The sequence below is a fragment of the Amblyomma americanum genome, chromosome 8 (assembly GCF_052857255.1).
Source record: "Amblyomma americanum isolate KBUSLIRL-KWMA chromosome 8, ASM5285725v1, whole genome shotgun sequence".
Taxonomy (NCBI): Eukaryota; Metazoa; Arthropoda; class Arachnida; order Ixodida; family Ixodidae; genus Amblyomma; species Amblyomma americanum.
The window spans coordinates 28,660,306-28,677,557 of NC_135504.1; the positions used below are offsets into that span (position 1 = coordinate 28,660,306).

Genomic DNA, 17,252 nt, shown 5'->3' on the forward strand with positions numbered 1-17,252 from the left:
TGCCGGTGGCCGGTTTCGCTATTAAACGCGGCTGGGACCCAGAGTGAGGAAAAAAAAAACGGCAGATACATTTCAGACTGCTTACGTGCGGGAACGCGAAAGCATTACTACCCCTGAGTGAACGAAGTCTGGAGTGAATCTGGGCTGTTAAGGTTAATGACGCCTCCACCCGAAGAGGCTAGCGCAACGGGAAGGCTGCTGATGCCACCTCGAAAGGAAGCGTCCAGGGGAAGTTGTAGGTTGGCCGACCAGTAGGAGTTCTCCTGGCTAGGGGAAGACGTCTACCCCAAGACCATCGACCTTGGAAATGAAACAACAAGGAAACAATCAGAAAATGGGAGACAGTCACCTTCCAGTCAAAGCTCTCAAGAGCAATGCTGTTGTTGTTGTCTTCAAGGAGTCAATGGCGGGTACCCGCTGCGGGGCATTGGCCTAGACAAAGGCGGTGACTCACAGATGCTCAAAAAGGGTTTTCAAATAAATAAATAAATATCATAATAAATAGAAACAATAACATTAATAAAAGATTGCAGATCGGGTGATTAAAATTAAGAGTAAATCGGTCGCTCAGAGATGGGTGACTGAAAATGGGATTAGGGCTTTTGGTGCAGAGTTTTGGATGATTTGATCACAGATCGATTTTGAACATGAGCAGCCATAAAATGAAATTCAGAAAGATTTGAGAATAGGCGCCGTTCTGTGACTGAAAGGAATCATCGATTGGCGAAGAACACATTCCAGTTGCTGCTCCCAAGAGTAAAAACACCAAGAAAAAGAAAAGCCCGCAGCAGAGAAACTCAGACCCAGCTGTCGTAACGGCTGTTCTATCAGGCGCCTCGGCATAGAGGTGAACCGGCGGCGGGACCCCAAGAAACGGTCCAACGTTTCGGCTTCCGCATGGAACAGGCAAAAAGGGGAGACCCCCAGACCAGATCTATGGACGTAGAAGTTTAATTTAGGTATGCAACAACGTAAACAAGTGAGAGAAGTCACGAGCTTGCTCGATCGCAATTTTTTAGGGCACCAAGGAAACAAAAGATAATGGTAGTAAGAAGAGGAAGCAAAGTGCTGAGGCTGTAAATTCTTTCAGTCGCAAATACCTGCGAGCTCTGGTCGCTGTTAGATATGCGTAGGGGGGGGGGGGGGGGGGGCAAGGGGAGAGGGTAGTCACTGGGCCTTGAAGAGATAGAGGCCTTTGGCAAGGTATCTGCAACCTGACTGAAATGAATTTCTCTGTGCCCAGGCACCTAGGGCGACTGCATTGATCACACGCGCGGTGGTACCAAAAATTTCAGTAAACAGAGTGCAATGCTATAGAACAGACTCTGTCTTCTCTTTCTTCTTTTCAGAATGATCTGCAAGTGATTCTGTCTGTCCATCTGGCAGCTTCAACATTTTTGTGCTTCCTGCCAACAATTCTTTCCTAGCAGTACGTCATCTCCTGATTTACTGTCACTACACTTATGGCTAAGCCTGCATGACCTGTACCTGCATTTAAATGAAGGATTATTTATAAACAGCAAACGATGCGAGAAACAGGATAAGGCATGTTGCTGGCAGCAGATATAAGGCAGTCTTTCTTGTGACGCAGAAGAAGAAGAAAACAGTGCGGGTATGATATGTGGACTTCGGTCCTGATCAGTTTTTGCTTGCTGTATTTAAGTTTCCTATACTAACATGATCAACCTGCTGCTTTAAACGCTGATTTCGTGCTAAAGGGCACGCCATATTCGTTTGATTGTGCTCATTTGAATTCGTTAACTACGCATTTCAAGGAACGCATGGATCAGAATGCCGGCGTCAGCCGCTGCAATGTACTGTAATGATGCAAAAATGCGCTTTAAAATGACTTGCTGCAAACAGACATTACTAGTAAGGCTCAGGTGTTTATCAGAAAGATGTGCAGCAGGACAACGCGATAGTACATTAGGCCACTTTAAGGATTTTTTGGTTAAGGTATTGGGCGCTACGCCCTTGAATGTTTAATATAGACTGTGTATTACTCGGAAGTATTATTTACAACGGCGAATTTGCCTACGTTGTCGAGGGTAGCGGGAGAAATGCCACCCCATGTGTTGCTTGAAACGATGCGAAGCAAAACGTACTGAGACGTGGTTCAGGTCATTGAAGCCTGAGCTATACAAGACAGTTTGGACGCCGTCATATCAGGCGTCAAACCCCAGAAAATCAACAGCAAAAGTGTTGTCGGTAAATTACATTATACTTCATCCACAAATGTTCTATAAGCTGTAGCCCGAGCTGCAACTACTGGGCTGCAAGTGCTGGCAAAAGAAAAAGTATTCAGATTGTTGAGGATAAGACTTTCTGGAGTTTTCAAGTCATATTATGATCAGTACGCAAAAACTCTCTAGCGCGTTGGTTACGCGACTAGGCCGATGCAAAGTATTAGGGTGATTGTCGCCGTCAACCTCGCAGTTACCGAAAATTAATTAATAAACCTTATAGTTGCTGCCGTTAGCACTCATATTCGTAATGTAACTATACCTACCTTACTTCTAAAGGCAACTCTATTTGGCAACATTGTGCTACGACATAAGTGTTCCGTGATATTCGGCTGCTCATTTCCACTGAGGCCGCGTAATTACGCATGCAAGGAGGTGACAATGAATTTAAAACTCTTCCGCAGTGTGACACATTAGCTGCGCATGGTTTTTCCTCTGTTAAACTAGCCAGGAGTGAAGATGAACAGTAGACAGCTTCACTTGTTGCGGTACGCCAGTGACGGAAGAAACGCTGAACGAAATGGTGCGTCATGTTGTGGGGAGTTCGAAATGTCTGGGAGGGAATATCTCGCAACACGAACATGCCAGGGTGATTCTACCAAATGAAGCGGTTTAAGAATGCTACCGCCCAAAACATTGACAAGCAAATATCTGGACAGCAGTAAGGGGGCAAATCAGCAATTATCGGTTAAAAAAAAGGTTAAAGAAACAGAGAGAGCTCTGAGGAAAACAGGGACGTTGACGAAATCGGCACTGGGAACATACCGGACCTTTAAACAGGAAATTGTCAAAGGAAATATCTATGATAATTGTAGGGGAAGTTCTTTGTTGTTTGAGGCCAGGACTGGAGTTTTGCGGACTAAGACGTATAGAGTCAGGTACCACGAGATAGACACTTTGTGCATTGCGTGCGGAGAGGAGGAGGAAACGGCTGAACACTTGATACTCTCCTGTAAAGGGCTTCACCCTACAGTGGAAAGCAGCGGGGCTGACTTACCCAAGGCATTGGGGTTTAGGGATAGTGAAGGGAAAGTGGATTTTAAGAGGTTAGAAGTAACCAAGCGAAGGTTATACGATTGGGGGCTAAAAGCAAGACAGGAGTAAAATTTCACAAGACATGGCTAGGTGGCTTGAGCCACCGCCCGATTTAAAGGGTTCAGCCGTATCCATCCATCCATCCATCCATCAATCAATCCATCCATCTGTCCAGCCGGGGCACAGGAGTGGACGTCAGTCCGCTAGTTTGGCTTGCTCACTCGACAGGCGTGTTGAGCGAAGCGGAATTTTCGTATTGGCAGAAGCGGGCTGCGTTGTGGGCTGTAGAAACATTGCCGACAACGCCAAGGGACACGATACACATGTTACTGTGTCAGGATGTGAGAACATCCTGTTAAGGGCGCCTCTTCTCTCCTGACTTGGCTTGCCACATTTCTGGGGCTGGCTGGTGCATGAATTTGCTTCGTGGTCATTTACACGAAAGCACAGCTCTAATACCGGCTTTGCAGTTGCATCTTCCTTTTCGAACGAAGAGCTCCCGCTTCTGCAGGCTTGACGACGCCAGCTTTTAGAGAAAGGAACAAGACTGAGACATCGTAGACATTTGCTGCCCTCTTTGAAAGGCAGCTATTTTCCGCACTTGCCTGTACAAATGTTCACAACATTTACTTGTCATGGTGAATATTTTGCAGGTAAATTTAAATTTGCACCTCTGCCGCAATATTTCGGGAGCGTGTACGAAGCGAAACTTAAGACGAAAGAATTTCCTTAGACGTTTTCTAATATGAAACACCCTGTACAATGTTTCGGATGTGTGCTTATGCCCCGGCTATGTACATGAACGCGTCGAACATAGATGGAATAGCGCGCATCTGTGGTTCGGCGCCAATCACACTGAACACCGCGTTCGCGCAACTATTACGTCTGTAAAGCCGATATTCTCACAAAACTCAATTGCAAGCATGCCGTGAGAACCGAAATAATGAGGCGAGCGGTACGCCTATCCTCGAAGTGCTTTAAGTTCAGCTCCTTTCAGTAGATAATACGGAGTGGCCTTGGAGAATATTCTTTTTTCGCATGCCGATAACTTTCGTCCCCGACAGCACGCGATTATATGTGCACCGATCCCATATCAAAACAACTAAAGCATACGGCTCATATTTGACCGCGGAGAGGGCGAGGATAAAGTTTTATGTACTAACAAAGATAAAACCTTCCCGGGAGGGCTCGTCAGTCGAAGACCGCCCTGGCCATTCCCTTAAGCCTAGTCCGGCCAACCAGCTCGCGCTGTTCACCAGCTCGTGTGGCCACAACTGCGCTATATGGTAGTGTGTGTGTGTGTGTGTGTGTGTGTGTGCGTGTGCGTGTGCGTGTGCGTGTGTGTGTGCGTGTGCGTGTGCGTGTGCGTGTGCGTGTGCGTGTGCGTGTGCGTGTGCGTGTGCGTGTGCGTGTGCGTGCGCGTGTGCGTGTGCGTGTGCGTGCGCGTGCGCGTGCGCGTGTGCGTGCGCGTGCGCGTGCGCGTGTGCGTGCGCGTGCGCGTGTGCGTGCGCGTGCGCGTGTGCGTGTGCGTGCGCGCGCGCGTGTGTGTGTGTGTGTGTGTGTGTGTGTGTGTGTGTGTGTGTGTGTGTGTGTGTGTGTGTGTGTGTGTGTGTGTGTGTGAATGGGCGGGACACAAATAGTATGTGGGCCTTCCCAGATGTAGAGATAATTCGTGAGGGGGGACACCTCCACAGGTTGTATACTGCGAAGGGAAGAGGGTGGGGTGGAACAAGTGTGCAAACTGAGGGGTTGGGAATGACTAAGGTGAGAATGATTATAATAATTTCCCATATATCAACACAAAGTTAACATAGAACGACATTTTTCCATTCCATTCTGTCCATCTGATTTAAAAGATATCATTTTATGGTTTATGGGTGTTAAACATCTCAAAGCAACTCAGGCTATGAGGGACGCCGTAGTGAAGGGCTCCGGAAATTTCGACCACCTGGGGTTCTTTAACGTGCACTGACATCGTACAGCACATGGGCCTCTAGAATTTCGCCTCCATCGAAATTCGACCGCCGCGGCCGGTATCGAACCCGCGTCTTTCGGGCCAGCAGCCGAGTGCCGTAACGACTCAGCCACCGCGGCGGCTGAGACATCAATAAGGCTTTCCTTAAATGCAGTGACTCTTGGCTTCCTTTATATGTAGGTTGTAAAATGTCCTTCATTTCGCCATCCTTGTCTGTAGTTCATAGGAAGACGTGCATTCCCTTGAATCCAGTTCATAGGAATACGCGTGTTATAATATTCCTCTTCTATTCTTTCTTTTTTTTTCGTTACCAGGAAAAGGATTCGCAATGTTCCCGACACGGGAGTGGTGTCAAGTGCCACATTCTCCGCGCACTCCTGGGAACACCGCGGCGAGAGGCTTCTCTCCCAAGCCCACAAGCCCCGGCGGAATCGCAGCACCTTCCCGAAAGAACTCGCTCGAGAGACTTGGCGCTACTCCTCGCCAGGTACACAAGGGCAGAGTAGGCTTAAGCCACACCTCCACTCGTTGCGCCTTGAAGTAATTGAAGCTGGTTCAAACGAAAACTTTGGATGCTCCTATACCATGTGCCCACCCTCCACGCGATCTTGATCGGCGCTGGTTTCGAAGTTAATCTCGGCGTTGGCCTGGCGCTAACTTCACCGCTGTGTGGGACGAGGTCCGAAAATCTAAGCTAAAAGCATTTCGCGCCTAATATTAACGCCTAACATTAACACTGGCCTCTTTACTGTCCGCCGCTGCTTCCTACACGTTGCTTTGCACCTCTGTGATTCGAGTGTTGTGAAGACAGGCATATACTGTTGGCTCGAGCTGATAGGCTGCAAACTCAACGACCAACTGAACGGTGCTGCACGAGCAGTCTAATAGCGATGTGCAATATATAGATAGTCTATCGAGTCAGCGTATAAGCAGATAACTTTATCGAAGTATCAAAGGCCTTCAAGCGGCTTCAGCGTGCTCTTGTACGTCGTGCGCGCTCAGCTACGTGCTCAAGATAAAAATATGACGTGCGCAATCATTGAAAAAATTACTCAGCCTTCAAATATATAGAGCATTTTGCATAATGACAGAAATTTCACACATCGAACAACGCAGCACGCTTATCATTATTGTCAGTCGCATAGATACGCGCGAGCCCTGCGTGGTCAAAAGTCCTTGAGTGATCCCACCACTTATAAAAAACAACCAAAGTCATTCAAGAAAGGAATAATATTTCTGTTAGACTTGAGGGGTGATTGCGGGAACGCCTGCAACGTCCCATAACAGTTAGGTATTAGGTAATAGAATCTGTCGAAAGAAATAGCATGTGCCGTGTTGCAGGGGAAAAGATGTCCAACATTACTGGGCAGAAATTTTCAATATTGAAAAATTTTGACGTACTGTTTGGAAATATTGAAGGTAATGGTCTATTCTTCCGATGTCTGTGAAAATATTTTTTCTTTATTTTTTTATCGCTCACATCGAACAATTAAGGCTGCAATAGAAAACCAGTGGGGAACGCTTTTGGGGATAATAAAAACGTTAACAGCAAAAAAATGCAAGCCCGCCAATGGGAGATCTGCGGATATATTTTATTTATTTATTTATTTATTTATTTATTTATTTATTTATTTATTTATTTATTTATTTATTTATTTATTTATTTATTTATTTATGTATTTATATTGTCAGCAGCTGCCAAGACAGGAGTTGGTGAAATAATTAAAATCTAGATGCAATGCATTAGCAGATCACCGCCTTAGGAGAAATACGAATAAAAAAAACATTATAGGAGGGATTAAGGCAAAATGACATGTGACATTGGTCAAAAACAAGCCAGTCAAACCAGTCACAAATACTTCGTCACAAATATTGATTGTCATGGTGAACTCTTACAATACATGAAAAAACTGCGTTCATTAACTCTTTCTCATTCAAAAATGCTTTCGTACACAATTGTTGCGTATGGCTCTCTCGACTTCGGTCGTCATCGAGAATCTCAAAAGGCCTGCGACTGTACAGACATTTGAACATTCTCGTGTGCGTTGTGTGTTCAAAAACTTCCCTTTCGCAGCAGCTCTCAGCTAACGGTCCGACCAAGCTGGTGCCACCGGAAGTGGTGGAGATCATCGCAGAGCGAGAGAGACTTAAGGTCCTCGAGGAAGAGCAGAAGCTGAAGGTACGGTTTCTACAGGACCCAGTCTATGCAAGCAGTTCACCTAGGCTGCCGGTTTTCCGCAGGCATCTGGGTCCGGCATCGAAGATGCTATGACTGCTTTGAGGCCAACGGGCCTGGAGGTCGAAGTGAGAAGGTAATAGTGCCATGATTGTGCTTTTTTGCTGGCTGTTGAACAGGAGTTCTTGTATTAGGAAAGGCTTAACGTTCACGGTATATCGTTTGCCGTGGAGCAAAGCCGAATGTTTTATAGTTTGTTGCTCTACAAGTGACTCCGTACTTAATGTTTCCTAACAGAGACTTCCTGCAAAACAAGGCCCCCATACATGTCTGTCTTAGCAATGACTTTTCCTGTCTGCAGCCCTATAAAGGTCAATTTTTATCGAATTTAGTGCTGGCAGTTACGCAGGTGCTTAGTCTGCGCGGACCTAAGTTTGTTTATTGCGTTGTCTTCGTACGCTGCTACATCCTGACAGACGCGGCTGAGTCAAACGCCTAGGACTAGACTGGTACTTGGCATCAGAATTACTTGGCATTGGTGAGGACTTTAGAGCTCTGGCCAGCAAAGCGAATCGCGAGTGAGCCAGTTAAAAGCGGATCGCAGACAGAAACTACATAGGACCGAATCGCAGCCTCTACTTTAGCAATCGTCATACCCTTCGGTCTCAGCTGCGGCCAGTCTCGAATACTAGGCATTTGTTTGGGTGGCGCCAGCTGTTGTTTTCAGTTAATACAGAACATATTTTGAGTACAACTGCATCAGTGTGGGTATTGACTACGGAAATTCATGTGCTCTTTGTGCCGCTAACTATCACAGGCACTTCTCTAGCCCTCCCTAAAATCTTCCGAATCTTCAAATTATAAACCTTAAAGTTCTTGGTCCGAGAAAAGGGTTTATGGTGAATTTTCTGCGACAATCACTGCCTTGGCTGTAAGAGATACAACTAATACATCAACGTACCAAACAGATTTAGCATGCCGTCTTGCTATTCGCTTTTGAACGATTTCGATAACGCAATCCCGAAGCAAGTAACACCACATCATCGCCCGCTCCGTCCCTGGCTCACAGGCAGGAGAGCCGCTGCCGCGACCACTGCATGGTGGGCACTGTCAGCCTCTTCCTCCTCGCCATCAGCGTCTCGCTCTTCACCATCCTGCTCATGATATTCTCGGACTCAGGTCAGTATCCCCGAGCACGCGGGTGCTCACAGTTTGAATTTTTCTTTGCAGTTTGTGTCAAGGTTTTTCGGTGTAACAGTCCGGTTTACAAAGTATCTGAAGAGTTACGATTGTCCTTGATCCACGGTAGGACTCTCAAATGTTGATGCGCCTGTTGTCGGTTTATCCTGAAATGTACCTTGAATAGACCATGCTCTTCTACTTTCTATTCCCATGAATTACGAAACGTCGAATTGAATCAAAATCTCCTTGTCTCTTCCAGAAAAGCATCGACATTTAAGAAATACGACCGCAATGGATATCTCTGTGATTAGCCTTTCAGTAAAATAAACTACTTTATTTTTGCTTAGAACACGATAGTGACAGTTTTTCCTAATATGCTATTCTGCGTGCCATATATATTCCTAGATCCCTTTTTACGTTTGCATTATTACTAGTGCAGGTAACTTTCGGCCGCCTACTTGATTCCTCTTTAAAGAATACGATAGTGTCAATATGACTCGGCACTATGATGCATAATTCGTGCTCACTCTAGGATATTTTGGTGCTCCGCTCACTAAGTCACGTTCACAGAGGTTCAGGTGCAATTACACTCACATGGCATCACTTACACTCACATACGAGGTGTTTTACGTATCTTGAGCAAAGGCTTCAAAAAAGTGGCATTCCTTAACTGCTTGAAACTAACGACACATTGTTTGCCGCCAGGAGGCGCTCGGCACAGCAGCTTTTCAATTCCACCTAAATCGCTAATTATCTATGATTAATTATGGAAAATGTGTAGTATTCACTGCAGGGAAATGTGCGTTTCGTTACGTTGCAGCGGGCGTGCAGAAACAGACCATTGCTTTTTTATTTTAGAAATGTACCTCCTGTATGGGTTTTTTTCGTGGATTTAAAAGAAACCCGCGAAATATTATTAAAAATAAACACGTGAATGCGTTGTTACGCTACAGTATCGTAGCGATGACCAAGCCCAAGTGTAACGCCACCACTCAACTTGACAGTCGCCAGAATGATACAAAAAAAAAGAAAGAAAAAGGAGGCTGCCTTAAACTGCGTGAATTCACTGCTTTCGTTACATTTTTGTTTTTTTTTACGTGTGATCATTGAATAGACGCTTTGTCTGTATTGGATTGCGGTGGCCAGACTATCGCTTACCGCTAATCACGGCGCGCTCTTTTAATCTTCCCTACGAATATGTCACGCGCTCTTAAACATGCCAACAGCGCCGTCAGCCACTCACTTCAAGAAAGATAACGCCTGCGTGCTTAATTAGCCAAAGACGCCGGTGGCTGAGCTACAATACGGCAACGCAAGATCACTGTCACCTGTTTATGTTTTCGTACTTCGCGGGCTTCCTTAAAATGCCAGGAAGAAGGACACTGAGGAGACAGGTTGCGACAAAGGTTTAATGGGCTGTTTCCGAGCATAATTTGTGATAGTTAATGAAATAAATAAGCGGCATTTGAGAAACTCCCAGGAGTGTTACACGAAGCTAACGAGAAGTGTTTGTCCGCACCCTTCTCGTGTTTACAGCTTTTTTTAATGTCTTGGCTCAAGTTACATTAATTGCCTTTCATATCAAAGGGACGAAGGCGAGAGGAGGACACTCATGAGCTCCCCTAAACGCATGCCGGTATGGCATTCAGATTACGCGGCCACTGGGTTTGTAACAACGAAACGAAAAAAACATTGGCCCGTAATTTATGAAGACATAGTAAACTGTAAGGATTTATCGAAGTTTTATTCTAGTGCAACTCGTTAGCATCCAGCCTAGCACATATTGTGACATAGGTGGCATTGCTATTCTCTTCCAATTTATGTGATTTTCTTGTTTTCTGAAAGCAATGTTAAAAATCGCGGGAAGAAACAGAATTTCTGTCACGTTTTACTTTTTTCAGGTTTTCAGAACGATTATTTTGGGCCACCTGCTTAGTTTTCCGGAAGGCAATTTGAAATGAATGCTGCACGTCGTTATTGTTGCCGCAGTGATTTGTGAGATAAAAGCGCTGACGTCTATAATTAAATTTGCAATCAATGCCGACTTGCCAGGATTACTATTCTGCGAAAGTCGACAGCAGTGCGATGCCCTGTACAGAATATCTTGTGGTTGGTTGTTTTTGCCACTCGATACAACAGAATCAACGAATTTTGTTCTGCAATTTTGTTGTAGTTAAAATTCCCGCTTTAGGTAAGTATTTGCCCCGTTTATATTTTTTTAGCCGCCATCACACGCAGAGAAACTGAATATCGCAGTTCATGAAAGTGAAGAAATGCAGCTTCAGCATGAGCAACGTCTAGAAAAGAATAACTGAAAACAGCGCAATACAACCCTTTTAATGATTCAAAGTTCCCGGGTTCGAACCCGACAGCGGCGGCTGCGTTTTTATGGAGGCAAAACGCTAAGGCGCCCGTGTGCTGTGCGATGTCAGTGCACGTTAAAGATCCCCAGGTGGTCGAAATTATTCCGGAGCCCTCCACTACGGCACCTCTCTATTCTTTCACTCCCACCTCACTCCCTTCCCTTACGGCGCGGTTCAGGTGTCCAACGATATGTGATACAGACACTGCGCCATTTCCTTTGCTCAAAAACCAATTATTATTATTATTAATCTTTTTTTAATATATGATGAGAGGTTTCAAAACTTTGTTGGTGCTAGGTTGTGCGATCTATAAGTTGTTCGGATTAAGACAATTTTCTGTACGTCTTTACCTGTGCCCACCTATTAGTATAGTATTCTCCAGGTAAAGCAAGAGGCCACTGGTGCTCATACTCAAATTAATCCAGCAGAAAAAAAAAAGCGACAGGAACAGGAAAAGACAAACACAAGCTTGTCTCGCCACTGAAAACTTCAATACACGACAGAAACAAATTTACAACATCAAGATATGCGCATGAGGGGAGGGGGCGTAAATCACAAACGCCGCAACCGTACAGATGCTCGATGACATTCCCAAGCCAAAAATGTAGATTCGCTGTCATACAAGTGAAGGCAGGGACGACTGACGCAATCACTACCAGCCTTCCAGGTATGGAAGCCTTCCGAAACTTCTCGTGTTAACCTACCCCGATTCCAGAATAACAACTTAACATCTTATGAACGAAGGTTTACATTATGTTCTCTTTTTCTTCTTACTTTTTAAATGGCGAGTCAGCGCAGTTTTAATCTTCATTCTTCGCATTGGTTTAATGTAAATAGGAGTCTTAGCCAACTAGCCCAGTCCGCCGTCCTCATTGACCGCCAGTGCTGCCTAATAAGAATTTTCTGCCAGGCTGGTTCGACCATGCTTCAACTTAAAAAAACTTCCGCATATTAAACATCCGCTAGACAGGCAATATGAAGGCGGAACATCTTCGTCCTTGTTGATGTAGCACGTTTATAACCACTTGCCTGTACTAATGTGCTTACTCTTGAAGAGCTCTGTTCCCGTATAGACGTTCTTTCATCACAGACATTCACATCCGAGAGCAGGATAGGAAAGAGCATCAGTCAATATTGATGCAAACAAACATGCTACGTCGGAATGGTGCCTCTGGAAGACGAAGGGTGTGGGAATGTCAATATATATATTAAGAGGATATGTAGTGAGACTATGGCTTCTGACTTGATTGTGTTTACTCTTTTCAGCATCCGTTTTAATGGTAATGCATCAGACCTTTCACGAATTCGTAGCAGACGCGACAGGCGGCACGTAAAAAATGCTGCCAATTTTTAAACCTTAGTGCTGTTGTGTGGTGCGAGTAAGCCTTTGAGAGAGGAGACGAAAAACACTGAAAATGGGTAAAAGGATTATGTTTACCCCATTTCCCAGGTTTCTTGCCTGCTGTGCCTTGTAGTCTTATGGTGCGCCTCATCAAAGATGTTCCTGGTAGCCTCTGTTGAAGGGGCTCTGTGGATGACTTCATTCAATTATTCTTCCGCGTAAAAATGAATTCTCTGGCTCCTTATGTCTTTGGTGATATTTTTTCGGCATCAAAGCAGCATTTTTCAGGGAAAAATTTCATTAAACAATCTTCCCACCTGACGATTGGAACTCGCAACGGCCTACCGAAAAGGACGGGCTGCCACTGCTTTAAAGTGAATGGCTGTGCGTTGTAGCCTCTTGGATATGGACCCGAATATCGGTTTTGACGCATGCGTTCCACTTTTGAAACGGACAGGTGCTTGCTGGCGACATATGTATTTTGTTTTTGCACTTTTCTAGCTTGAAACAAAAAAGTTTTTCGTTCTAGTAAGACATGCCTCTTTGCCTTTATAACGCACGCTGTCAATACGAAACAACTTCCGTTTGTCCTCAATGGCCATTGAGTGTCACCCTCTATTTTTGTTGCACCCATAGCAAAGGCCAAAGCACGCAGGGGACGTAAGTAGACGACTATATGTTCTTTATTGTTGAAATTAAGTTGAATTTAGCACGTTTTTGTGGTAGTAATCAACTTTAAATCCGGTCCGTTGTCGCTTGCGCTAAACGAGTTGTCTTGTCGTTATCGTGTTCACATCGAGCTGGTAGTTGCAAAATGTAGTGAGTGTATAGCGCAGCATATTAGAGGAGCCAGAAAAAGTGTGTTTTTTTGATAAGAAATTCAGCTCACCAAACACAAAAACCTATGCACACAAAATTCGTTCCCTTTATTCCTGAAAAAAAAAACTGGGAGCTTGGCGCAAGAGCAGCAGCGTCATTCGCTAACGAGCACAAAGTGTGTGCGTATGTGTGTGTGTGTGGGGGGGGGGGGCAACTTATGAAGTTTTGATTACGCTTGATGGAATGCACTTCGTTACACCACTTTGGTTTCCTGGATATGCGGGGCCTCATTCGGGTGAGTTCTAAGTACATCTCTTGCCTTGCGCGACAAGTATATACGGAACGAGAAGGCAGTCTATATACTCTGCAGCTTTTTGCCATCTCTCAGCAGCCAAGTAAGCAAACAATGTTCTTATTTATTTATTTATTTTGTAACGGGACTTACAGGACTGATGCCAAAGTAAACAGCCTGCACGAATTTTGGCTGGGTCAGTGAGTACACCGACCTTAAGAGACGACGTGAGCTAAAATTGTCAGCGCGCCGCCGCTGTGGCTCAGTTGTTATGGCGCTCGGCTGCTGACCCGAAAGACGCGGGTTCGATCCCGGCCGCGGCGGTCGAATTTCGATGGAGGCGCAATTCTAGAGGCCCGTTTATTGTGCGATGTCAGTGCACGTTAAAGAACCCCAGGTGGTCGAAATTCCTGGAGCCCTTCACTACGGCGTCCCTCATAGCCTGAGTCGCTTTGGGATGTTAAACACCCATAAGTCTACCAAACCAAACCTAAACTTGTCAGATTGCCAAATTATCAGTAAAAATCTCAGTAAACAGGAAGACGGGCCACAGCGGAAGTTGCACCGCCAAGGCACGGGGTGAGATCGTTGTGCTGACTGTCGGAGCTCGGGTTGCCATTTTTTCTAGCTCTCCTCAGGCTGTTTTCCCCGCGATTAAACGCTGTAAATCCCGTTACAACTTGGTGATCGGAGCTGCTGGGTCCCGCTTTTGGCCTACGTCCTTGAGCTTCGCAGCAAAACCATCGCGTCAACTATGTCCACTGATGCAAGACACCTCTTGGCCTACGCCCGCCGTTTGCCCTGGTGCTCTCCGACAGCGGGACCTAGCCATTTTCAGCGGTTTCGACGACCACGACCTGGAGGATTGGCTTGGCAGCTACGATCGGGTAAGCGGCCACAACATGTGCGAAGAGCTAAACAGCGTGGTGTTTTACCTTTCGGATGTTGTCCAGCCTATGGTACAAAAACCATGCAGCAGGTTTCGCAGCCTTGTCGTCTTTTAAAGCGCCTTTTTCTATTTCTTGGTGTGCCCTGCCATGCGCTAGGGGTGCGGCTGCTCCCATCTTCTTTGCAGTGCATTTATTTATTTTATACTTCTAGCAACCTCATGCAATGTATTGGGCAGGAGTTGGTGGACGTATCATAAAAAGATACGAACGAGATATTTCAAAAAATGCGCTTCAAGATAACAACTTAGTGTTGAAAAAACAGCCGTGAAAAGAAAGCTCTGACGAAGGAAGAGGAAAGACGAGCACAGCATTGGTAGTTTTCGCAAAGTAAAGGGGTGGCTGTTAGTATCAACCATCCGTGTCAAACGCCTTGAATGACTTTTAGTCGTTCATGATCGAAGACAGAGTAGTAGTCCACTCACCGCATTTACTTGCACATGCTGCAAGAAGAGCCCTGTGGCGATCTGTTGCACAGCAGCGAACGAAAACGATTTTACCAAGCTCGTAGATGTGCTTTCTCAAGTTTGTGATTTCCGAAATGATAGGCGCAGTCCTAAGCACCGAGGCCGATATGCGATAAACGTCGCCTCATGCTGGCTTATCAAAGATAATCAGTCTTTTCTTGCGATTCATGCCGCAACCTTTTCTGTTTGCAAAATAATATACAATCTACAAGTTTCACGTGATTAATTCCTACACTCATGCTATGAGGAGCCCATTCCGAGCGCTGGGAAATTCTATTGATGATTAATTGGTTTTAACTGTGCAAGAAGCACTTTGGATAAAGAGATGCCATGACACAAGTTATTTGGTCTACACCAGGTGCCGTCAAAGTCTGTTTCTACAAGTGTTTATCCCAAGACAAGCGAAGCTCCAGGCACGTGGAAAGGTTTAAGCATTCACAATCGGTGTGTACCCGGTGCCACTTTGGGATCGAACCGCGCACCTGCTACATACGGAGTGGATTCTCAGATGTCTAAACGGCCGCTGTGGTCGCTGGGGTAATCTGCGAGTGCTCCGACAGCTAACTCCGCAAGCGTTGATGCGCTTCGCAGCTCGCGAAATACAGCCGCTTTAGCCGGAGTACCAAACCTCGAAACCATGTGGTTTAGCAAGAGAGTTTCTTACTATATCAGCGAGTATTGTGCGCTTAACAGCATGTAAGATGAGAATAAAAGCAGCCCACGTGGTTTATCGCGGTAATGATGAAGTTGAGTTGCAGTGGCACCTTTGGACAAAGAGCGGCATGGCGCAAGGTATTTTTTCATGATACAAAAGCGAGGTCGAAGACCCATTTTCCTAGCATTTCACCCAAGAATTACACAGAACTAGGTCAGGGCAAAGCTTGTACCAACTGGAGGCCGGTGGGAACTCCGGTGGCACTGGGGACCGAACTCCACACTTCCCGCATGCGACGCGCAGGCTCAAACCACTATAGAACATCGCTGTGGTTCCTAGTTGGATGCGGTCTCTCCAGAAGAAGCAAAAAGGTTAGATTGTTTGCCTTTTGGTTTTGAACGTTGCAACATGAGATAACAAAAAAAAAACACGGCGAATACGTATTTCGCAACATATCGAAAAAATTCCACCCAGAACGAAGACGGTATAAAGACGTACATCTTAAAAAGGCATAAGGCCTGAGCTTCTTACAAAGCTGTTGGATAGGCATATCGAAAGAAACAACTTTGTCCCGAAAACAACACGATAAAATGGACGAAAGTGCAGCGACCAACGATACCGAGCCTTATTTTATATTTTCGATTAAATATCCTTCGGGAAAGCATTGATTATTTCAAGCGGCGACGTCCGTCCCGAATGCGAAGCTTTTTCCATGCCACATCACACTGATTGAACCCTTCCACTGAGCCAGCTTCGGGGCACTGCACTACCGTTCTCCGCACCACAGGGAGCAACAGGGAAGTTTAAAAGCTATCTAATTACTCATTACTCATTATTCATTACAATCCAGGCGAAGCAATGGTAAAGTGGTGTTGGGATTTGACTGCTGACCCGAAGGTTCAGGAATCGAGGCCAGCCACGGCAGCTGCATCAACAAAATGCAAAAACGCGCATATGCTATGCAATGTTGGCGATCGAGAGAACTCACGGTGGTTTAATTTCTGCCTGAGCCCTCCACTACAGCATCCCTCACAGCCCTTTGGGTAGCTCTGAGACGCTAAATCCTGCATGCCACATAGCGCCTATTCATTACTATTGGCCACCGTAGTGGCTTAGTGGTTATAATGCTCAGGTGCTGACCCGAAAGACGCGGGTTCGATTCCGGCCGCGGTGGTCGCAATTCGATGAAGGCGAAATGGTAGGGGCGCGTGTACCGTGTGGTGACCGTGCGCCCTAAAAAACCCCACGTGGTTGAAACTATCCGGAGCCCTCGCGTACGACGTCCCTTATAGCCTGAGTCGCTTTGGGACATTAAACGCCATAAAACAAAAAAAATCGTGAGTAATGATTGAGCAGTGAGAAGTGTAATGAAAAAAAGTGGCTATAAATAGCCGCACGCAGGCTGTGAGAGAGGATTCAATTAGTGCTCCGGGTAGTTTCGACCACCTGGGGTTCTTTACCGTGCTTGGACACCGCAGAACACAAGGGCACTTGGAGCCGCCGCGGTGGCTGAGTGGTTATGGCGCTCGGCTGCTGGCCCTTAAGACGCGGGTTCGATCCCGGCCGCGGCGGTGGAATTTTAATGGAGGCAAAATTCTAGAGGCCCGTGTGCTGTGCGATGTCAGTGCCCGTTAAAGAACCCTAGGTTGTCGAAATTTCCGGAGACCTTCCCTGCGGCGTCCCTCATAGCCTGAGTCGCTTTGGGACGTTAAAGCCCCACAAACCACAAGGGCACTTGGACATTTCGCTTACACCG

At 46.0% G+C, this 17,252-nt stretch overlaps 1 protein-coding gene across 1 annotated transcript; it reads left to right on the forward strand.

Moving 5' to 3' along the window:
* Nucleotides 1–5,033: 5,033 nt before the first annotated feature.
* On the forward strand, nucleotides 5,034–12,984 carry LOC144102251 (uncharacterized). Its single transcript, XM_077635557.1, has 6 exons — nucleotides 5,034–5,042; nucleotides 7,328–7,432; nucleotides 7,495–7,565; nucleotides 8,499–8,608; nucleotides 10,785–10,802; nucleotides 12,953–12,984. The coding sequence occupies exons 1-6, from the start codon at nucleotides 5,034–5,036 to the stop codon at nucleotides 12,982–12,984; spliced, it is 345 nt and encodes a 114-aa protein (XP_077491683.1).
* The last annotated feature ends 4,268 nt before the right edge of the window (nucleotides 12,985–17,252 follow it).

What these genes read in the sequence shown, in the direction of transcription:
- LOC144102251 (XM_077635557.1), top strand. An exon ending in AGGAAGAGCAGAAGCTGAAG is followed by an intron (nt 7,433 to 7,494) that starts GTACGGTTTCTA and finishes GGTTTTCCGCAG; the next exon opens with GCATCTGGGTCCGGCATCGA. An exon ending in CTGGAGGTCGAAGTGAGAAG is followed by an intron (nt 7,566 to 8,498) that starts GTAATAGTGCCA and finishes CCTGGCTCACAG; the next exon opens with GCAGGAGAGCCGCTGCCGCG.